Source organism: Sceloporus undulatus, chromosome 3, assembly GCF_019175285.1.
Source record: "Sceloporus undulatus isolate JIND9_A2432 ecotype Alabama chromosome 3, SceUnd_v1.1, whole genome shotgun sequence".
NCBI lineage: Eukaryota > Metazoa > Chordata > Lepidosauria > Squamata > Phrynosomatidae > Sceloporus > Sceloporus undulatus.
In genome coordinates this window covers 71,277,483-71,301,740 of record NC_056524.1, presented here as the reverse complement: position 1 = coordinate 71,301,740, position 24,258 = coordinate 71,277,483, and the positions used below count along the sequence as shown (strand labels likewise).

Genomic DNA, 24,258 nt, shown 5'->3' with positions numbered 1-24,258 from the left:
CTCATCATCATCATCGTGTTTTGGATTGAACCTGTTGCTATTAACTGGTTCACATTCATGATTTACTCTCTGGCTAGCATTTTCCATCTTAAGTTGGAATCAGTAATCATACTGTCACTTTTTGTTCTGCTTCCTGAATATCTTCACTTAAAATTTATATTTTTCTTCTATTCCTTCACTGAGTGGTTTGAGTTAGACTTGACTTTTGTGAAGTGCAAGAACCTTGGAAATGCCCGAAAGAGTTTGAATTAGAGCTTGATCTCAAAATAACCTTCAGTATTGGTTACTCATATTTTAATGGCCTGTTTCTATTTTCTGCAGGTGGCTTTTCAGCTTTGGCTACTGTACCTTTGGATTTATTTAGGAAACAGCCTTCTGGACGCAGAAGTTTTGCATTGAACAGTCAGCTCAGTGGTAGTAGCTCTACAGTAGGATCTGTGTTTGCAGAGGTAACAACTTTATTTTATAGTCTCTTTTCTTTCTTCCCTTCTTTTTTCTTCTCTTCCCAAGCCTAACCCAAATAGTTTTTACAGTATACAGTACATGTATACTCGAAAAGTAGCATAGCTTAAAAGTTTCCAGGACCAGCCATATAACACCGGTGCTTAAAGACCTCCATTGGCTGCCTATTCGCTTCCGAGCTCAATATAAGGCGTTGGTTATCACCTATAAAGCCCTAAATGGCTTGGGCCCAGGATTCCTGAAGGACCGTCTCTCCCCGTACATTCCGCCTCGCACCCTCAGAACATCTGGGCAGCAACTCCTGAAGGTGCCTGGGGCAAGGTTGGCCGTTACGGCCAGAAGATCCTTTTCCACAGCTGCCCCAGCCCTTTGGAACAAGCTGCCCATAGAGCTCCGCTCATCCACCACCCTGGCCCAATTTAGGAAGGGACTCAAAACCTTCCTATTTAATCAGGCATTCCCCGACTAAACATCCTATGGGCCTCCCTCCTCACTCGTGGCCGTGAGGTTGGGCTAAGGGGTTTTTATTGTTTTTATGAAGAGATGATGTTGTTTTTAACCTGTTTTATATTGTATTTGCTGCACTAAGGTGCATTTGTAAGCCGCCCTGATCTATTTGGAAGGGCGGGGTATAAATAAAATTTTATTATTATTATTATTATTATAAAGCATTACAAGTAATGCCATTCTGTATAATTAATTGCTTTTGAGGGTAGTGACTGCATAGCAGTGGATTTTTTCAGAAAACAACACAACAACTGGTAATATTAAAAAAAAATTTTTTTTTTAAAAAACAAACCCAAAATTGAATAAGATTTACTTTTTATTTGTAATGTGTTTTTGTGAGGTAATTGTGGGGAATTTGCAGCTATTTTTCTTAAGATGCATTTTAGTTCAAAACAAAGTAACTCTTTCATTATTGTGTTACTTTGAAAAATTAAGTATAGGCTATGCACCAACTTTTAAAAATGGCATTCCAAGTTCTGCAAAGCAGCTTTAACAATTTTGCAAAATTACTCTTGTATCTGCTCAAATAATTTAGGGGAAAAAATTGTTTGCACTTGGTTTTTAGAAGAGTTTAAAATTAGACCATTGTAATTCCTTTCAATTTCTTTATAAAAATGAAACAAATAACATTGACTGGTATATTTCATTTTGAATTATTCAAACTTGAAGTTAATTTTCTTTTTCTCCAGTTCTCATATATAGAACCTTCAGAGACTAGATTTTTGCAGTCTTCTGCCAAGCTTCCTGTTACTAAAGTAGAGAAGGATCGAACTGTGATGCCCTGTGGGACTGTGGTCACTACTGTTACTGCTGTAAAAGCCAAGCCTTTAATAGAAGGGAGACCATCTGTTCTGCATTCAGGTAACAAAACAGAATTTCTTCTGAACTTTGACTCTTTTTATTGTTACATTTGAAGCTCTAAATTCATGAAAGACAGGACACAAATTATTTAAGACTGTGGTGCCAATATCTGATCACGTCCCACCAACCTAAACCTGCACCAATACAGTCTGGTAATGATTTCTATGGTGAGCTTTGACATGGTTTCAAAAATTAGCACTGTGTCCTCCTAGTTGTGGGGAAATGTTTTTAAAGTGTTTTATTAAATCCTGTCTGATTTGTCAGGTAGTGGAATAATATATTTTTCCCCCCAGTGCTATTATTCACAAAGGAGCTTTTATCTCATACCTTTGCTAAAGTAACAGGTACAAAAAATGTTGAGTGAAATCTAGAGTTGGGCATGCAGACTTATTTCTTTCTTCCCTCACAATCCTCCCCCATGGATCTCCTTCAGAAGATCGTCTAATCCTATGGAACAGATTTTGAAACTGCAGGGGGTGGTGGGAAGGAGGAAGAATATTTCCCCATCTTCCCCTTCCTTAACTGAAGATATTTTCTGAAAACTATTTACCAAGTATGATTGTTGTTCTTTTTAAAAAAAACCCAGATGTCGTGTGAGTATTTTGTGACAGAAATAAGAAAGTAAAAAGTTTAGAAATGTTTCAGTAACTCGAACAAATGTCAGCCTATAGTCATGGGGCATAGAATTACAGACTTGTCATCTTTGTGATATAGGCTTTCTTTGGGTGTATTTTTAGTTCTGTTGCAGAACTGGCAAGAAAGCAAGTTTATATGTGCACCTACAATAATGATTAAATAAGTCAGCAAAATTATACTGCATCAAGAATGCACTGTTTCTGTTACTAATTTAGCACAGGTCTCTTCTAAAAATCTGTTTAAAACTTGTCTGTCCTTCAGCCTAAGAGTGGCGGAATCTTCCAAGCATGAAGAATAAATTTACTGTGGCACAGAAAACATATGTATACTTTAAATACTAGTTCACTTACAAGACAGAAGTAAGGGTGTGTATTCCATATCATAAGACACACTATAAACAGTAAACGTCTGGTTCAGATCACAGTAAATTGATCTTGAGACTATTTTTTATTTCTTGACCTCTTTACAAGCTTCTAAAGTAAAAACTCAAAAGTAACATCTGAGATTAAAAGCACAGAATTGTGTTAACTATTGGCTTTCCAGTATGGGTATTGGTTTTCTTCCAGAAAGCCTATTCAGGGTGTGTGTGTGTCTGTTTTGTTTTTGTTTTTTTGAAGGGCAGGTTTTGACTGGAAAAGCAGTTTGGAGGAAGAATTTTTTAAAAAAACCCCTTTTACCTGCTTTGAAGCTCTTTTTTTTTAAAGTCTGTGCAGTGATGTAGCCATGTATCTTAATGTCGGTAGATTTACATTCCAGTTTTTATTGAACATATGTCTCTCATCTAAGCAGATCTCCATTAAGGAACATACTTTTGAAAAGTATAGATGAGAAAATAACTGAAGTATTTTATGTACTACTAGATTCACCAATTCAAAGTCCTATTAAAGTGAAGGTGATTGAAAAGGATTTGTCAGTTCAAGCAATCCATTGTCGGAGTACTTCAGTAAGCAAGGCTTTATCTTCATCAGACACAGGTAAAGAGGTTTTTTTGTTTTGGTTTCTAGTGTATAATGTGGAATTAAATCCACCTGTACCATCCTAAACATGTGACTTGCATTTCATGCAATTGTGCTATTAAAAACATTTCACAAGCAGACCTTCAATGTGGATGGTTCTTGAGACTAATTCATATGACTTATTCTGAGGTACAGTACACCCGCATCATATGCGGGCGCGCTTTACACGGACTTGAGCTTACGCGCTCAAGCTGCGGGGCGGAAGGGGCGGCAGGGGCGGCGCGTCCCATTCAATTGAATGGCCGTGCGCTCCCGTTGCGGCCCATGCGCCACCACGCCGCCGTGCACGAGCCCCATTGTTTCCAATGGGGCTTGAACATAGGCGGAATTCGCCTTACGCGGAGGGATCCGGAACGGATCCCCGCGTAAGGCGAGGGCCGACTGTATAAGAAATAGCATGATAAACATTGTCTTATGAAAGATTTTCACAAGCTGAAAAACACAAGGAAGGACACATCTTTCTGCATGTGCTAGCCTTTTTAATTGAAAAATTTTCCATGTTCAAAAGTAGCACAGTGTGCAGCAGCTAGCTTGCTAATTGGCACAGGGCATTAACACATCATATTATCCCCTGTCTGATGGGAACAAGGCAAAGGATTAACAGTTTTATTGTTTAACATTTTTGTGTTTTAATAGCATCAAATGTTTTGAATGTCAGTTTACATTTAAAAGCTGAGTTTTTACTTGCATTCCTACTTGAATTTTTTACTCTGTTCTCAGTTGTTCTCTGCATCTAGTCATACTTGTATGTATTTTCAGAATTACTGGTGTTGAACGGCACAGATCCTGTTGCTGAAGTAGCTATTCGACAGCTCAGTGAATCTGCAAAGCAAAAACTCAAGTCTCCCAGGAAAAAAAGTACGATCATAATATCAGGGGTATCAAAGGTAAGATTAATCAACTTCACAAGCAAAAGCGCTCTATAATATAATATGTTCAAAATACATTTTAACTTTTTATTTTCTTCCTATTTTTATTTTTTATAAAAATATTTTAAAAATACTGATGTTCTATTCCAGCTCAGCATTATATTTTGGAGTTGAAACAATGGGTTTTTGAAACATCAGAAATGTTATATTGGTTGTTACTAGAATTTTTTCATACAAAGCAGTAAAAACTGAGAAGGCAGTCATCTGTACTTCACCATACTCCAGTCAAAGTAAAAATTAGAATCCACAGAATAAGCAGTGGATTTGCTTTCTGTGCAAACCTAAAGAAAAAAAATGCTATAAAGCAAAATTTGGGGGCGGGGGCGGGGGGAAGCTTCATTTTCATGTTTGTACCTGGTACATTGACTAATCACATTATAGGGAGTCTTTGTTGAAATATCCTAGAGCAGAAGTGGATGACTTCATTGTGTGTGTGTGTGGGGGGGGGGCATTTCCTGGACCACTTTTCTTGTCTAAAAACTAAAAACTTTTCTTGTCCAAAGAAGGAACATGGGAGCCATGTAATTTAGTATTAAAGATAATCATACTTCCTAGAATGTTGTTGTTGTTGTTATTATTATTATTATACTTTATTTATATAATACTGTAGATTTACACAGCGCTGCACATACAATCAATAAAATCGATAAAAATGAAACCTGCCAAAGGTGTACATTCTACAGGATAATAAAAAACATATAAAACAATAGATAATAATTCAAGATAGAATTAGTTAAATTAAGCAGGCAACAAGTTAAAAACATCAAATATCAAATATCAAGTCAAATGTAAGATAACAATAAAAAAAAACAATCACACAATGCATAGGAACGCTTCCCTGAACAATATAGTCTTCAACTCAGTTTTGAAACGGGTTAAAGAAGTGATGAGCCATGTTCATGGGGGAAGAAGGTTCCAGGAGTGAGGGGCAGCAAGTGAGAAGGGACGAATCCGGGACGGGGCAGTGGAGATCCTAGGCTGGGACAGCAGAATGTTGATGATTCGTGTTTTAACAAAAAGTGGGGGTGGTAGGGGCTTGTGATAGGGAATCTCCTGTTCAAAAGTGGTAGGGAGGAGGATTGTTGTGAGAGCTTGGGCATGTTCTTTGGTTCCCAGACCTGTATTTATTTAATTTGTATCTCATATTTCTCTCAAAACTGGCACTCAGGGTGGCTCACAACTTTAAATACTGTGTTCAGATAAAAACATATTACTTTATATTTTTAAAACACAATAAAATAAATGATAATATGAAAACAAAACCAATGTGATGGAAATGTACAAATAATTCTGTATTGTTTCAGACTAATTTATCTCAGGACAGCGAAGCTGCACTTATGTTGGACTATGCAGCAACCATGGATGGGTCATATAAACAAGCGGTGACTTCCAGTGCTGAAGGGTCACCTGTGCAATCCCTTTCTGGTGAAAAACTATCATTGTCTGCATCCCAAACGATCCCTACCTATGAAGAACCCCAGGAAAACAGCCATGATGACTGGACCTTAGATGACAGTAGTCAGCAGTGGCAAAGCAATGCACTATTAGACCAAGACTGTGATAAGATGTCTGGGAGCTCTGTAAGCGTCTCAGAATCTGGAACTATGAAGAAATCCAAAGGTACAGTATTTTAAAGAGCTATATTTTAAAACAGTTTTGAGACATTAAAACATTTTAGTACTATGAGACAGCTATAAAATTTTACCCTCTCTGTTGGTTTAGTTTAAATTATGTCGGCCTTCATGTGTAAACAAACAAAAGGGAATGTTTTCAGCATCTAAAGATTTTTTAACAATTTTGTATAGTTCTTTCATCCTTCTTCCTTAGCAACTTGTGCTATGTGTAATGTTGAGATGGCACATTTTATAGTACTGTTGGCTAAAGTGCCTACATAAAAGGGCTTCTAAAAATGATATTTGCATGTATACATTTATCAAGCTTCTTAGATTTGCACATTTAATTAAATCTTCTATAGTTCTTCAGTTTTCATGGGGGAGGGTCCGGGGGACATGAGGTCACAAAAATCAAAAGGTCTTAGGATTCCTATCTCTTGTTCCCATAAATTGCAAAACTCAGTATAGCTAGTCATTTTCATATGTTGAATCTTCATTTTTTTTATACTTCTGACTTCATCTTTCTTACTCATTCTTTTTATAAACTTAAGTGGACTACTGTGCCAAGCAGAATTAATTGCATACACAGTAAGTTATTTCTGTCTTATGCTGTGGCTTGTGTGAGACACTTAATCTAACAAATAAGCCATTTAAAAAAAAAATCTCTGTTTGCCCATATTCCCTGCAAATTGTGCTGTTAGACACAGTTGTTAAAACAGGCTGTAATTCTAAGACTGCTTAGCTGGTAAAGTTGTTAACCTATGTAAGCTAAACTTCTATGGGAAAACTGGAGTAGTAGTTTTCTCCATCTAGAATTAAGGTCTGTAAATCCTCAATAAACATAATAGGAGGCTCCGAGTACTTGTCATAGTGGCAATCACACATGTTCAGATGCCTCTCACCCCCTGTAGCATGTACTGCAGTGGTTTGGGATATGTGGGGAAAGTACCAGAAAAGCACGCAGATGATGTTGGAATCCGCACTTGGCTTGCTGTTCTTGCCTTCTCTCCCAACGTTTTTGTCAGCCAAAGTCTTTTCTAGTTGAGATGCTAGAGCAGGGCTGGGCAACTGTCAGAGGCTAGGGGGACATTTTAGTCCCTGCAGGAGACCTTAGGGGGCACACCCACCCACCACAAAAAAACCCCACAATTTCTTACCCTAATGTTCTCTAGGGGTTGGGGGCATTTTTTACATATTTTAGTCCCCTTAGGCCATTTTAGGCCCAAAAGATTTGTTTCCCAAAACTGAAAGTGATCAGAAGTCACTTCCAGTTGTTTTTAAAAAGCCCTTTCTGTGCCTAAAATTACCCATGGAGGCCCAAAATGTGCCCTCACTCCATTAGAGGATACTTGAGAGGGCTGCAGGGGGAAAATACATTTTCCCCCACCTCTGCACTAGAGGTAACTCCAGTGATAGATAGAAAGTTTCTGCAGAGCTCCTGCAAAGGAAAAAAAGGGTATGTATGTGGCATGATTCAGCACTGGCTGCCTGCATTCTCTTCAGGTGAGAGTTGTGCAAACCTACACTGGAAGGCATAGTACTGTCACTGTCCAATTATCCAATTCACGTACTGTGGAAATGCATCATGTTCAAGAAGCCTGTGCATGCAGAGCCTCTCCAAGGCCATGTCTTGTAACATTGTATACACTTGGTTCTCGGATCAAGAGAACAAAGTACTTCTGTATTGTCCTGAGAAAGGAAAGGTGCATGTTCATAAAAGTGTTTGCTGCCTCCTTTGGAACGCATAAAGCTAAAGGGATCGTGATCCAGCATAAGCTTTAAAGTAGAAGTAGGCAAAGAGTGACCTGTTGGCTGGATTTGGTCTGCTTGGGGTCCCAAGTACACAGACTCCCCTAACTCACTTTCACCTTCCCAGAAAATCTGAGTCCTGCCCTGTTCCAAAAGGGGCGAAGTGTGTTCCCAGGATTGCCTGGGGCATATGGCTTTTCAATGCAATTTTGCCTCACTGGAGACTTTTTAAAAGCAAAAGCAGTCTTTAGCAGAAATGATGAACTGGTTACTCCTTCTCTCCTACAAATGCCTTTTGTGGAGAGAAAAATTCCGGCATTGCGCAGGCAATGTGATTTACCTTTTCTGGGGACTCCAAATTTGTGGGGGAGTTGGGGGACGAGGGGGGGATAGTCCACAGAGGTCCAGGATAGGGCAAAAATGGTCCTTAAACCTTCCATATTTTTGTACCCTTGATTTACAGAAACAGTGATGTGTGGGTGTGTTCATGTGCATGTGACTGATGCAGTCTGAAGATATTTGGCACTCTGATACTAATGTATTTAGCACTCTGGTATTAACCAGCATGATGCAGTGGTTGGAGTGTTGGACTAAGACTCTGGAGACCAAGGTTCAGATCACCATTCGGCCATAGAAATCCACTGGGTGATCTTGAGCAAGTAACATACTCTAAGCCCCAGAGGAATGCAATGGCAAATCCTCTTTGAACAAATCTTGCCGAGAAAACCCCATGATAGGACCACCTTAGGGTTGTCTTAAGTCAGAAATGACTTAAAAGCACACATCAACAACTGGTATTAATTCCAAAGAGGTGATTGTGAAAAGGGGACACATCTTTCCTCCTGTTCACAGAATTTTTTGATGTATGACTTGCATTCCCAGCATACCTTTTGAATAATTAAAATACTAGTGATGCAAATAAACTTTTAAAGGAGAGAAACTCTTTTTCAAAAAAATCCTCAAACCAACATTTTATTTATTTATTTTCTTGAATTTTTAGTCCACTTTTCTCCTGGAATAGGATCCAAGGTGGCTTCCAATAATTTAAAACAAGATTGATTTAAAATTTTATTATACAAAAGTTAAAGAATTAAATAACCGTATTATTTTGAAAAATATGGTTTAAAGCACCTTTAACATAATATTACTAAAATACAGCACACCACCTCAAGTTAACATGCTTGTTGTTGTTAACTACGGTTGACTTCAACTTAAGGTGGCTGTATGAATGAGAGACTTGCTAGTCACACTGTGATCAACAGCCCTGCTCAGGTCTTGTAGACTCAGAGCTGTGGCTTCCTTGATTGAGTCTATCCACCTGTAATGTAGTCGTCTTCCTTTTCCTACTGCATTCTACAGTGCCAAGCATCGTTGTCCTTTCTAGTGAGTCATGTCTTCTCAAGATATGTCCAAAGTACAGCAGTCTCAGTTTAGTCATCTTGCCTTTGCACATGCTACTTTTACATAATTTAAATTTCAAAGGCCTCTCTGAATAACAAGGTCTTTACCTGCCGGTGGAAAGAAAGCATAAAAGGAGCCAACCAAACCTCCCACGGAAGGAAGTCTCACAACCTGAGAACAGCCCTCTTCTGCAGTTTTGAAAACTTGAGTTGGCTTTTATAATACAATAATATATAATAATTATATTGTATACAATACATCAAATATAGTCATACATTATGAATCAAATCACCTACAAATAATATATCTTGGTCTACACATTCATCCACCGATGCGTAATGTATATTATTAGCTATTCTATTTCTATAATATATTAATATCTGCTACACCAAAAAAAAATCTAATTGATTTAGCTGTAGATCCATCTTCACCATTCATTTCTTGAAAATACATTTTAAAAGGGTACCAAGTTGCTATAAATTAATTTCTTCTCTCATCATCAGAAAATGACTGGTCATTTTTTCTGTAAATAATTTTTTTAAAAAAGAAAATCTTGTACAAAGGGATCTTGTAGTGCCTTTGAGACTAACTGAAAGAAAGAAGCTGGCAGCAGGAGCTTTCGTAGATTTGAGCCTACGGTACTTACTTTTTGCATTTGAGGAAGGAGGCTCAAGTCTATGAAAGTTCATGGTACCAGCTTCTTTCTTTCAGTTAGTCTCAAAGATGTTACAAGGTTCCTTTGCATTTTGATTTTCCACACTAACACAGCTATATCTTTGAATTTGAAATTCTTAGTTCCCCCTGCCCAAACTGTGGATATTGTAATAATTAAGGGTGTTGACATTAATATAAGTCAGTGATGGTGAACCTTTTAGAAGCCGAGTGCCCAAACTGTAACCAAACCCCACTTATTTACTGCAAAGTGCTGTGTCCCTCTGGCTTTCTAGTAACAAACTCTGGCAAACTTTGTGTTGGGGCAACTGCACATGTGCCCACAGAGAGGGCTCTGAGTGCCACCTCTGGCACGTGTGCCATAGGTCCGCCATCACTGGTATAAGTACTGTACAAAGAATTTCATAAGACTCCATCTAATTCCTAGCTGAAGGGTACATATTTGTCACACTGGCCCTTTCCTTTACCTCCCCAAATCATTAAAGACAAGAACGGGCAAAGTGTGGCCCCTCACTGCCTTTCCTGCAGCCCTCTCAATTCGCACACCCATAAATTCCTCCTTCAAAATGAATGGAGCATCACCTAAAATCACCCCACACTGTCTAAACTGGGATTTTGGTGTGATTTGACCCACTATCCTCCAAATTTCTGACAACCTGTGAAGACAACTGGTTTACCACAGAAAGTGGGATCTACAATTCACATGACATCACTTTTAAGTTGCACAGGACACATGAAGGCAGTCTGCCGAGAGGTCAAAGTATTCCTCTACTCCGTTCTCCACCCTTATTCAAATTGATTTATTGAAGATAACAGTTTCTGAACAAAAAATAGCTTAGTCAAGCAGTTATTTCTTAAAGATACATAGATGCAGTAGGGGGAATCCGTATCCACGGATTCCTTATCCACAGATTCATCCATTCACGGTTTGAAAATATCCAGAAGTATGTACATTCCAAAAAGCAAACCTTGAATTTTCAATTTTATATAAGAGACACCATTTTACTATGCCATTGTATTTGAGCATCCATAGATTGTGGTATCCATGGGAGGTCCCGGAATCAGACCGCCCAAAGCAAGGGCCCATTGTATTGCATACATTTCAACATATCCAAATAAGCAATAGATATGGATAATACATCTCCTTTGAGGTAGGCGTACTAAACTAAGCTAACTGGGCTGTAGGCCATTACAGAGTCTAGTTTGTATCTCCCAGTGAATGAATAATTTCTTGATAGCTTGAGTATGTATGCATATATGCATGTCAATCTATTTATCTATGTATATATTAATAAGCACATATTTTAAAGGCTAGCATTCACTTGATAAATTAAGGAAATCCTTCATTTAGAACCACACTTTCATTTTTGGTTGATTGCTTGCCTCACAGCCTCTTTGTATCTCAGTCCAGAAAGCCTTATGAAGAGAACTGTCCTTGTGTCACTTTCCTTTCAGTGGGACGATGGCATTGCACTAATGCTTCCTGCACTTCTCCTGTGGTATACTGTGCAAACATGAAGCATTAAAGATCATTGAATATATTAAAGAAATAAAAGCAATAGGAAAAAAATGTTTTTTCTAGAAAGTAATACTGAAAAATTTCTACCCAATATCATGTCCATAAAAATAGCAGTTTGTAAAAACTGTCAACTGCTTGTTTTGTTGATCTGAAGGCCACATTCAAAGAAAGCAAAGTGTCAGAGCTGCACTACCCTTGATTTCTAAAGGAACATTTGAAAAATAACTCTGCTGTTGAAACCACCTGGATTTGGTTTTTACTTCATCAAGATCTGAGCTCTCATTTCTAAATAAGCATTTGAGAAACGTTTATTACTTGAGGGCTTATCTCACCCAAACTGTGAAACTCTTATCACAACCTGTTTCTTCAGTTCTCTCTGTCTAAACTACTTTTATGTATTGCTTGCTACAGATGTATAACTTTTTTGCATGAAATTTACACTTTGATTAGTTGATTTAAACGTTCTGTCTAAAACCTTTTACATTTGTGTACCATTGTCTCACAATTCTGTTATGGGGCATAATTCCATGGGAAATAACTGCATGTTGAATTTAACTGAATAAACTGGACTTAGGAAAATCATCACAGCTTCAGCACCTCGTACACTGACCATTTACTGCAGTCTTATAAGTATCAGTTGAGAAGTAAGTCCAACTGAAGTGTGCATAAGATTGTTATCACAAGTTTATTACAAGTCTTAGTTGTAGAACTTTTTTCCTCTTTCTGTACTAAATGCCAGTTGAATCTAATTAGAAATGTGATCAAGTGCTTTGTTTTAGAGAATAACACTGTTTCAGATAATGGTTATTCAAAGAAAGAGTTTGTATTAAAACCTTTTACATTTTCACTATTACAGGTGGAATATTAAAGAAAAGTGCAAAGTTATTTTTCCTCCGGCGGCATCATCAAAAAGACCCAGGAATGAGCCAGTCACATAATGACCTGATCTATCTACAGCAGCCTGCATCTGATGGTACCCGAAAAAAGGGAGGAACCCTAACACGCATTCTGAACAAGAAAATTATCTTCAAGAGCAAGAGCAAAAGCAAACTGAATGGGACATCAGTTGAACCACATGCAGTCGAACCATAACACCTAGTACATGCCAAATTATATGACCTGCTCATTTACAGAAACATAGACTTGTATGCTTAATGAGATTGACTAATGTTATGGTCCGTGGACAATAAAGCAAGGACGTGAAATTGTGGAGGAAAGCTTATAGCAATTTTAATGTGCTGCAAACAAGGCTTCGGTCCTGTCCAAACTTCTTGGAAGTCAGCTAATTGTGATCAGGGAGCCTTAGTCTGTAAAACAGTATGTCTTTAAAAAAAAAAAAAACAGGTTTCAAATGTGTTTTTAATATGGGACTGAGCACTGAGGACCAGGGAATTATAGTGGACAGCTGTCTGCATGAATGTATGTTAATAGTGACATATCATGGTTGCATTTTAAAGTAATATCATATGGTGAAAAGTAGCAATACAGATTAAAATAAGGTGTTGTGGGCAAAAACAAAAGCAAAGAAGACCGAGAAATCCTGATCTGATAAAAACTACAAAATACATTTACAGTGCAATCCTATCCATGTTTACTCAGTAGCAAATCTCACTGTGTACAGTGGGACTTACTCTCAGGTAAGAATGCTTAGGACTGCAGCCTTAAAATATTTCAGGACACAGAAATGAAATGCTGATACATCATTGCTAAACTTGTATAAATGAGTCTTGCTTTTCATCAATAACCCTAGAGATTGGTAACATGCACAATTACTTATGAATATAATTTTAGTACTCTGTGCATATACCATTGGAAGCATCCACTTTATGTTCTGAGCTGCTCACAGACTATTTGCCAGTTCATGTTCTTATTTCCATTAATAGATTATACTGTACTGGCAATACTGCACCATACCTTGGGGAGTCTTCAATTTAATAGACAGATGTACTCTGTCATAGTGGAATGAAGGATAACATTATACTGCGCATGTGTAGTCTCTTCCAGGAGTTTCTTTCTTTGTTCCATTTTGGAACTAACTAGGTCAAGGGAAGTGTGAAATGTTCGCTTCTTAAATACTAACAAGGGGCAAATTGTGCTCCCTGTTTCCTTGTTACTGAGTAAAAAAAAGAATACATATCACTGTCTATATATTCTTACTATACACACATTTCTTATTTAAACTACAAACCTTACCATACTTAATTGGAGATTTGCTCTGATAATTTTGGCTTCATTGTGAACTGTAGAATCAAGGTCTCCTAATTTATTCAGCCAACACCTGGTATCAATGCTATCAGTGCATTTTGACCAGGAAATAAAGAAATAGCTTTTGTTTATGTAATAATATCCCTGGTGTAGATCAGTGGTTTACATAAGCTATAATAGTAGTGTTGGATCCAGGCTTTTCATAGGTCTGACATGCAAAAACAAGGCTGATGAAAAGGAAGCAACAATTTTAACAACACTGGGCAAATTCACGCTTTTCTTAGGATGTTCTATTATAGTCTGATCTCTAGAGAATTAATTTCTTCATGAAATATTACATTTTTGTAATAAACACTATGATTGTGATCCTAGACTCATTTCTTTAGAAAAGGAGGAGCAGAAATCATGTGGCCCTCCAGATATTTCTGTACTGCAGGTCTCAGCAGCCTTAATCAGCACAGCCGATGATGAGAAGTACTGGGCCTTGTAATCTTGGCAGCATCTGGAAGGCTACTTGATTCTCTAAAAGTAAGGTCTAACATAATCAGTGGATTTGCTCCTATATAAATAAGAGGTGAAGGAAACTTGAGGCCCTCCAAATCTCATTGGACTACAACTTCCATCAGTCTTAGTTGCATTCCAGTAATATCTGGAGGACAATTGTTCCTCCTATCCCTGATGTAAAGGTTGGGTTGCAAAAGTATTGAGTCTTGGCTTTTCTTTTATTGTATAGCTTGATGCCATATAAATGAACTGAAATGCAAAACTGTATAAAAGAAAAGGAGTTGCTGCTCTTACAAATACTTGAAAATATTTAAAAACTATTATTTGAAAGTCTTAAAGCTCTGTTATTGGATATAAAAAATCCAAAGCATACTATGTTAATTGTGGTTTTCTTCTTCTTTTTAATGGAACTACACAGCATCAGGTCACTGGGATGGGATGATGATACAACTAAAAATGTTTATTCCCAGAGCAAAAAAGGTTTTAGATATGACACTAAGGCACAGATTGTTTTCTGAAAACTAAAAACTAAAGTGGTAGTTCTTTAGCCTTAAATATACAGCCATTGGGAAGCCCTGTTTAAACAGAAGTGAAAAAGATATCTTCCCCAACTATTTGTAATTTAGTGAGTCTAGAAATAAGTGGTTTTGCAAATGTTACTGGATTTTGCCTCAAACACCAAATTATTGGCACATAGAACACTTTGTACAAAAAAGGTTATTTTTCTGTATTCTACCTGATTTTCTTCACCATCTTTTTTTAAAGATGAGGAATACTGTTTAGTGCTCTATGCTTTTCCTGCCCCTTCCCAAGGTATGGCTATATTTTTGTTTCGAACAATGTGCGATTTATTCATTAGTAATTTGCAAAGGTCCAAATTAGGGTTGCCAGGCCAGGACTATTCCAGGTCCTGAGACTTTGTCACAAAAGCCTGAGACCAAAAGATAGCCCCTTGTTATATAAGTAACAGAGGGAAGACCCTAGTGATGAAATTAAACATGACATACTTAGTGTCAACCACGGTTGCACATTCAAAGAAAAGACACCAAGCTTACTTAATGAGGAATAAACACACCCATTACATACCTTTCGAGGTAGCACTGCGATTCTTACCCTTCACAATGAGGAACAGAAGGGCCAGGACCTGAGATTTGGGAACCCTAGTGTAAATATTCTTAAGAACTAGTACTGTGTTGATGTTGTAGGCATAACTTTATCAAGTTGCTTATATGGGATGAAAATGGCATTTTCCACCATTCAAATGGAAAATTGCACTTCTTTTTTTCTTTCCCACTAGTTCAAGGGAGGACAACTTTAGTAGATTGAGAGCTAATTATCTCTTACTTGGGATCCTTTGTGGGCTACACAGACTGCCAATATGGCAAAAAGTGGAAGGTGAAAGCTAGAAGAGGTTGGAAGCCTATTCCTGATTTTGAAAAGCAAATATTTTTTTATATTAAAACATGACACACACACACACACACACACACAATTTTAGGGTTGTACTGCTGTTCCCCCCCCCCCCCCCCCACATACACACCTGGCATCCAGAGGATTTGGGAGGAACTAGAACTACAAAAATGCCCTTAGGGCCATATTTGCTCTCTCTGCCCTGGTCACTGCTTTCATTGCTGTGGCAAAATATGTGGGAAGGCATAGCTGTGCTGTTGCATAAACACAAACACAATTATTGGGCTAAGATTCAAAAGGAACATGTACAACATATAGGAAAAGGAGGAAATCACCAAAAAAGAATTCAAACAAGTCTGTTCATGTATGGTGAAAGTCAGAAAACCTAAAGCACAGAACAAGAGGTTAAAAACAATTAAAAAGGCTTTTTGTGGGTTTTTCGGGCTATGTGGCCATGTTCTAGAAGATTTTCTTCCTGTTGTTTCGCCAGCATCTGTGGCTGGGATCTTCCGAAATGTCAGGAAGAAAATCTTCTAGAACATGGCCACATAGCCCAAAAATCCCACCAAAAAACATGGATGCCGGCCATGAAAGCCTTCGACTTCACAATAAAAAGGGCATTTTGTTTATGTTTGTAGCAAAAGAAAGAAGAAGGAAATGGTTGGGCCACTGTGTGGAGAAGATGGAAAAATGATAACAGGGAACAGACAAGGCAGAGCTACTCAACACCACCTTTGCCTTGGTCTTCTCTGAAAAAGAGAACAGTGATCAACCTGGGGGAAATGATGCCCTAGGGGGAATGCAGCTCAGAATAGGTGAACTGGTTTGGGTTGACCCAATAAAGGTATCACTGGTAGAGATTAGAAAGCTGTGAAAACTAACAAAATAAATTTCAACATGAAGAAATGTAGGGTACCACACTCAGGCAGTAACAGTGAAATGCACAGATATGAACCTGTACATGTGGAAAGGATCTAGCAATGGCCCACAGGCCAAACATGAGTCAGCAATGTGATGCAGCAGATAAGAAAGAATTCAATTCTAATCTGCATCAATAGAAGTATAGTGCCTTGATCAAGGGAAATAATAGTGCCACTGTATTCTGCTTTAGCCAAGCCTCACCTGGAATACTGAGTCCAGTTCTGGGCACCACAATTCAAAAAGGATATTGAGAAGCTGGAGTGTGGGCTGACATGATAGCCATGTGTAAATATTTGAAAGGATGTCATACTGAGGCTGGAGCAAGTTTGTTTTCTGCTGCTGCAGGACATGAAACGATGGATTCATATTACAGGGAAAGAGATTCAACTTCAACATTAGAAGAACTTTCTGACAGTAAGAGCTGTTTGAAAGTGGAACATATTTTCTAGGGGAGTGGTGGACTCTGCTTCTTTGGGGTCTTTAAACAGAGGCTGGATGGCCATCTGTCAGGAACGCATTGATTGTGTATTCCTGCATGGCAGGGGTTGGACTGGGTGGCCCTTATTATCTCTTCCAGCTCTAGGATTCTATTATTCATTTGCATCCAAACAACTGATCAGAGGTGAAACTCCAAGGTCCTTAACATTATTTGAGAAATTATGTTCTGGACAAATTAATAGTCAATAATTTGCTTGATTTAATATACTTATAGTAGGGAACATAGTTCCAAAGTGAGCTGGAAATCAGATTTAAAAATCACAGTTCGCAGAGACTGGACCAATGTGTGGTCGTTCTTTCTCTTAAATCTCACCGTGCCCTAGCCAAGAATGCCATAAAAACTGTACATAAATGGTACTACAGCACACGCCTATTTAAATGACACAAAACATGTGAAAAACTTGTCACCAAAATGCTGGAGAGGTTGTAAAAATTATAGGAACATTCACTATTCTCATGTGGCTAGACTGCCCTGAAGTAAATGTATTTTGACATCTAATTCTAGGACAGATTGCCTCTGTCGCCAAGCAAGATATAAAAACGCGGCCCTGGTCTTCTACGACTCTCCATTTATTCTAGGGAAAAATAAGCACTTGAGACACAGAAGCTTGGTTGCTTTTTTATTATGGCTGCTCATATGGCGATTGCTAGATGCTGGAAATCAGGAGATATCCTTAGCTATTAGGTGGGAATTGTCAGATGAGAACAAATAAGTGACAGAAAAATGGTGTCCATTGGTTAAATTTGTGGACACAAGATGTGAACACAGACAGTGACCCCACCCCCATCTCAGTTTGGATTTTGCTCAGATGTTCTGCCTGTTGTTCCATGACAGAAGGCCTGCACAACCAATGGCTCGGCTTTCTGAGGAGAGGGCCATGTGGAGGAGGAGAAGGATGGGGGTCTCTGGCTTTGGGTGGGCTCCCATCCAAGTACTAACCAGGGCTGACCCTGCTTAGCAGCCAAGGCCTCTTCAGAAAGAATAGAATGGCTGCAGCACTTCCTTCCTTCCTTGGCTGCATTCACACTGGGGAAATAACCCGGTTTGGCACAGCTTTCATTCTTTTCTGGCTCAAGACTATGGAATTCTGGGAGTTGGAGTTTGTTGTGCCCCCAACAGACTCCAACTCCCAGAATTCCATAGTCTTGAGCCAGAAGATAAAAGCGGTGCCAAACCGGGTTATTTCCCCAGTGTGAATGCATGCAGCCCTTTTCCTTTCCAAATCCACTCAGCCCTAGTCCCTCCTTTCCTTCCTTCCCTCCCTCCTCCTTTCCGAACTACAACTCCCAGAGTGCCCCGCGGGGCGTCAGGGCGCAGCTTCCGGCGAGGCGCGGCTTCCGGCTCGGATCGGAACCTGGAGCCCGGAATTCGATCCGGGCGCGAGCGTTCCAAAAGCAGGTAAAGCCCCTCCCCACTGCCACTGCCGCCGCCGCCGCCTCCCCCCCCCCCGGGGCCAATGGGGGCTCTCCCTCCTCCGCGGGGCCTAAGAGGCAGGGAGGGAGGGAGGGAGCGCCGGGGAGAGAAGGCCCGCCGCCAGCGCCGCCCTCCCTCCCCTCCGTCCCGCTCTCCGCCTCCACGCCGCCTGTTCTTTGTTACAGGAGGCAGCCGCCGCGGAGGGGGCAGGCCATGGGTCCGAGGCAAAACCCGGAGGAGCCGCTCCCGGACGATATCAGGGGAGGCAGGCAGGCAGGCAGTCTGGGTGCCCTCGGAAGGACTGCCGCCTGCAGCAGAACGGAGGGAGGGAGCAGGGGCCGGGCAAGGGCCATGGAAGGGATGGACGGGGATAGTGGCAGTAGCCAAGGGCCCTGGGCCCCTTCCCAACAGATCCCTGCCTCAGATTATATATATATATATATATATATACACACAGACACACATACTGTATACACAAAAATACTGTATATACAAACACATATGAGTACACATATATACATACAGGCACACACACACACACACACATATACTGTATATGTACCCACATATACACACACATATGTACACACACATTCATACATATATGTACACAAACACACACACATATATACACACACACACATATATATATGCATACAAACATATTTACATGCACACAGACATGTATATATGTACATACATATATACACACACATATATGTACACACACATATATACACACACAAGTTCATACATATATGTACACAAACACACACACATATATACAGACACATATATATATGCATACAAACATATTTACATGCACACAGACATGTATATATGTACATACATATATACACACACATATACATACACACATACAGTATCTGCATATATATATATATATATATAGAGAGAGAGAGATGTCATAACTGCAAAAGTGGACAAGGCACCGCAAAATGTGGGACATTCAAGAAAAATATTCTGGGCTAGTGGCAGCCAAGGGCTCACTGGGCCTTCCCCAAGGTCCCTTGCCATACACACACACACACACACACATCGGGTGATAAGCTGTCATAATCGCAAAGGAGAACAAGGCATCTCAAAATGCAGGACATTCAAGCACCTCAGAATGCAGTGCCTGGCATCCTCAGAGGATTGTGAGAGAGTGGGGCACATCCAAGAGAAATGTTCTGGGCTTTGGCCGCCTTCCCCAAGGTCCCCTGTGTGCCTGCCTTCTCAGCTCTTCCCTGCCTCTGATGTGTGTGTATGTATGTGTATACACACACACATATGATGCACTCACATATACACAGGGTAATCTGGTGTCATCATCCCAAAGGTGGACAAACCACCTTAAAATGTGGGACATTCAAGAAAAATGTAAAGATTGCAGCTCAACATTAGGAGGAGCTTCCTGACAGTAAGGGCTGTTCGACAGTGGAACAATCTCCTTCCTCGGAGTGTAGTGGAGCCTCCTTCCTTGGAGGTCTTTAAACAGAAGCTGGATGGCCATCTGTCAATGGGGATGCTTTGATGGAGAGTTCCTGCATGGCAGAATGGGGTTGGATGGCCCTTGTGGTCTATGATTCTATGAATGTTCTGGGACAGTGTTAGCCCAGACCTCTGACCACTTTCCCATCTCTTCTCTGCCTCAGACATAGGCTCCTCAAAATGTGAAACATTCAAGAAAAATGTTTTGGGCTAGGGCTAGCCAAGGGCTGGGTCCACCTTCCCCAAGGTCCCCTGGGCACCTACCTTCTCATCAAATCCCTGCCTCAGAGACATCATATCACTCATATCAATTCATTCTTCTTAATAGTGCTCAGAATGGAGGTCATTTTGGAATTCTTCAGGGGAAGAGAATGGCAAACCTCTGAAAAAATCTTGCCAAGAAAACCCCACAACCTTAGGGTCACCATAAGTTGGAAATGACTTGAAGGTGCACAGCACACCTGAGACAGGGAAGAGATGAGAAGGCAGGCAAGCATACATATAAAGAGATACATTATACATGGCAAACCTCTGAATAATCTTGCCAAGAAAGTCCTATGATAAGTTCACCTTGGGGGCAGTATAACTTCGAAACAACTTGAAGGCACACAACATCAAGTATATATCTAGAGAGAGGGGGAAGCAGAGAGAGCGAGAGAGAGAGAGAGAGCTTGTAGCCCCTTTGAGACTAATTGAAAGAAAGAAGTTGGCAGCATGAGCTTTTATAGACTTAAGTCTCCTTCCTCAGATGTTCAAAGTCTATGGAAACTACTGCCAACTTCTTTCTTTCAGATAGTCTCAAAGGGGCTACAAGATCTCTCTACATACTGATTCTATCGACTAACACGACTATATCTTTGAATTCTCTCTCCACATGCACACAAACACACACACACAAGAAAGGCAGGTGCTCCTCTTGAGGGCATAGAAAGGTTTCCCACTCTGTCCTGCAAGAATTTGGGCCAAAGAGAAATCTAGAATAAAAATTTCTGCCCCTTTGTTCCCCTCAAATTGAAATTGAGAAAAGCCCTCGAGTTTGGCATAACATAGGAAGCCATGGCTCTTGGGCCCTTCTGAGCCACGCATGGATGTGCCACAAGGTCATGCTCTCAGACTTCTATGAAATAATGCAACACAACTGACACTTTTCTTTAAACACAAATTATCCAAACAAGCATTGGAATTGCCTCATCACACCTAAGCAGACCATAGTAAAGGATTCTTTTAAAACTAAAGCTGGCCCTTTCCCCATGATACTGAAGTAGACAAGAGGTGGGACATCAAGCAGATGCTGGGCAACCTGTGGCTCTTACAACATGATATGTTTAGATCAGCTCTTGCATTTCATAGATATCCATTTATCCACATTGAATACAGTGAAAAAAAATTCTCTTGCAACTAGAAGCTGTTGGTAGCCATGTTGGCTAGATGTATATGACAACATAAAATGCCTGTTTTGGAGGTTTATCTGTGTATGTTTACCAGAATCCAGTGGGAGTTACTTCTAAATAGTGGGTTGCAGTCTTGCGGATTGTTTTAATGTCTGAAAATAAATTCAAAAGTGATGTGAAAACTATGTTATATGACTGGTTTTGAGTAGACATGTTGCCAAAGTCATGTGTATTCATGAGTGTTCTTTATATTGGTTGCCTTTATCCTGGATCATATTTCAGTGTTTTCTGAGGGGGAAAAACCATGCCCTGGTAAGACCCAGAATAGTAGAATTAAGGGCTTGATCACTGTTTAAAGTAGTTCTTGGATATTCAGCAGGAGGATTTTTCTTATTATTTCAAACTGTTGGATTTTGTTATTTTTGTTCTCAATAATGCATTTTGCTCTTTTTGTGCTACCATGGGATGGCTTCCAAAGAGGAAAGCTAATTTCCATAGTACATTTGTATCACCAGCCACACATTTATCTCTGCTCAGAAGTGAGCCCCGGTGAGTTCAGTGGGGTTTACTTCCAAGCAAGTGTGTATAGTATTGCAGCCATAACCCCCCTTCCCCACAGTGTCACAGTCTTCTGAAGATGTCAGGCACTTCCACTGGGCGTTAGCAATAAAAGAGACAATATATTTTTCAGAGCTGTCTTATTGTTATACGTGTAATAAAAACACTTGATTATGTATGCTTTCTGCTGGAAGATACACTAATAACATTGTCATTAGGATCCTGAAACACACCTGGAACCTAGATGAATTAAAATTAAATTAACAGTGTTAAATGTGAACAAAATAAATGGTTTTAGTATGATTTTGTATAAACTGAGGTCCAGCAGACTCATTAATTTGTTTATACTTTGGGATTAGTAACTCCCTTCAGTTACTGTTGTAAATAAATCAAATTTGCTGATGTTTCAAATTGTGCAAATGCTTCTGCATGTCTGTTTCTACTTGTCCAGTTTTGGGACTGGTGCTGGACTATTTGTTCTGTGTCAGATATCCAAGTTTTCTCAGCTGTGCACAGATATGACTCACTGTTTAGCTCTTCTAAGACTCCTTTCTTTGTATTATATCCGCTTCCTCTTCTTAAGAACAATATACCAATTGACAAAGTCATGCAAGTTATAACCTGTTTTTAATTTACTGGTGTCAGTTCAGTTATCTTGTAGCCTTGATGTCAGTGTGAATATTCATGTATGTTCTTGGAAAGTGTGGGTGGTGAGTGCTACAGTACTGCTGTTATCAATATGTATTTTTTGAGCTTCTATTCCTGGGAAAGTATTACATTGTTGAAAATATCAACAAGGAAAAACTAAGACCATATTGATAGTAGTAGTTACTAAAGATTAGAGATGATACAAATGTGGAAACAAACCTATCTGTACAATCTGCTGTCATTTGCCTTGTGCAAGGTTTGTATTCATTTTGTGCCATTTGAGGGCCTAATTCTGAGAGAAAGAAAAGTGAACCATGCCAGCACACATTGTGGAACAGTAAAGTGACACCAAACTGAAGAAGGTTGAAAAAAGGGGCAAAATGCCCAGAATTTATTGCTTTCCTTCCATCATCATAGTTTATCTCTCCTCCAGATCTGCTCACAAGAACTAAGGAGAGCTGTTCTGAATATGACCAAGTGCTATCTCATCTAGAGCCTCATTCCCACTTACCTCTTGATTTGCTTCCTGCACCGATTCCTGAAACTGGTTCAGCAAATAGTGTGGTTCCCACTATGTTTGCGCTGCTTTCAAGAAGCAGTGCAGGAAGTGACATCCGTGGCTTCCCCACCATGTCTCCCTCCATGCTTCCTGGCCATATCGGGGGTGGAGGAGAGGCCGGGGCAGAAGGAGAGAGGCAGGCCGGGAGGACTGAGGACGGAGTCTGGAGGTATGGCTGGGAAAGTCACTGCCAGTGGGAACCAAGGCAGATCCGCATCCGATTCGATTCCACTTGGTTCCCACTTGGTCTGAATTGATTTATTTCCAAATAAATCAATTCAGCCCAAAAACCACCCCATTTTACCAGCGTCTTTTTGTTGCGAGTTAAATGGATAAAAATGGGTAAAAACCATGGTCTCCTTTTATGAATCGCTTCAGGGATTTGAATTAAATGGGAACCATCGTGGTTTAAACCGGATCAAGATCCAGTTTAAACTGTAGTGGGAACAAGCCCTAGGTATCCTATTTGTAAGAGCAGACTGACTGATGCAGCTGGAAAGCTTATAAGAAGTCTGTAAAGGACAGAACTGTATCTCCATTGTTGTTTGTCCTTTACATCTGATATTCAGGGGTTTAGTTTTAGATTTGAAGGTTCCTTTTTGCTGTCATATCTGTCATTGAAAAATCTATTGCCCTTGAATTTGTCTAATCCATAGCATGGAAAGTTATGTTTTTGGACTATAGTATTCAGCATCCTCCAGTCAGTATGGCCTGAGTAAAGAAAAAGTAGGAGTTTGATATATTAAATCAGGTCTCTACTACACCATTTGATAATTATACTTCAGTCTCTTTTAGGAGTGATAAAAATGCAGGAGATTTTGTATTCCATTTTCTTTTGCTTTTTTTTTAAAAAAAAAAGAATATCCAATATTTTAAAAAAATATTTTGTGATTATATAGATCCTGAAAAACTATGGAATGCACTCAAAGCCATGGTTATGCCACTACATCTGATAGTCCTGGGGAGGAATCTGTACCAAGGACAAGAGGCCACTGTCAAAACAGAATTTGGGAAACAGAGTGGCTCCCAACAGGCAAAGGGGTCAGGCCGGTCGACATCCTATCACCGTACTTGTTTAACTTATATGCTGAAAACATAATAAGAAAAGCATAATTAGAATCAGAAAAAGGAGGAGTGAAAACAGGGGGAAGCAACATTAACAGCTTAAGATATGTGGATGACACCATATTATTAGCAGAAAACATTCAGGAATTGGAACAGTTAATAAGCAAGGTCAAAGATGAAAGTGCAAAGGCAGGTCTGGTGCTAAACATAAAGAAAACAGAAATAA

General features: G+C 39.5%; 2 protein-coding genes across 6 annotated transcripts in view; both read left to right on the top strand.

Annotated features, from left to right (window-relative positions):
- Nucleotides 1-14,447, top strand: part of C2CD2 (C2 calcium dependent domain containing 2) — a 46,434-nt gene extending 31,987 nt beyond the window's left edge. For 4 of the 5 annotated variants that reach the window (XM_042458641.1, XM_042458639.1, XM_042458640.1 and 1 more), the window contains 6 exons: nt 322-449; nt 1,659-1,830; nt 3,327-3,440; nt 4,242-4,369; nt 5,716-6,031; nt 12,222-14,447. In XM_042458641.1, coding sequence (XP_042314575.1) covers nt 322-449; nt 1,659-1,830; nt 3,327-3,440; nt 4,242-4,369; nt 5,716-6,031; nt 12,222-12,457 — 1,094 coding nt within the window. In that variant the 3' untranslated portion in view covers nt 12,458-14,447. Of the gene's footprint in view, nt 1-321; nt 450-1,658; nt 1,831-3,326; nt 3,441-4,241; nt 4,370-5,715; nt 6,032-6,575; nt 6,613-12,221 lie in introns of all 5 variants that reach the window. The other variant, XM_042458642.1, reaches the window with a different exon arrangement.
- A 3,741-nt stretch (nt 14,448-18,188) lies between these two features.
- The window catches only part of PRDM15 (PR/SET domain 15), a 65,655-nt gene continuing 59,585 nt past the window's right edge, over nt 18,189-24,258 (top strand). Inside the window, 1 exon segment of the mRNA XM_042457746.1 lies at nt 18,189-18,302. The gene's annotated coding sequence lies outside the window, so the exon portion shown is untranslated.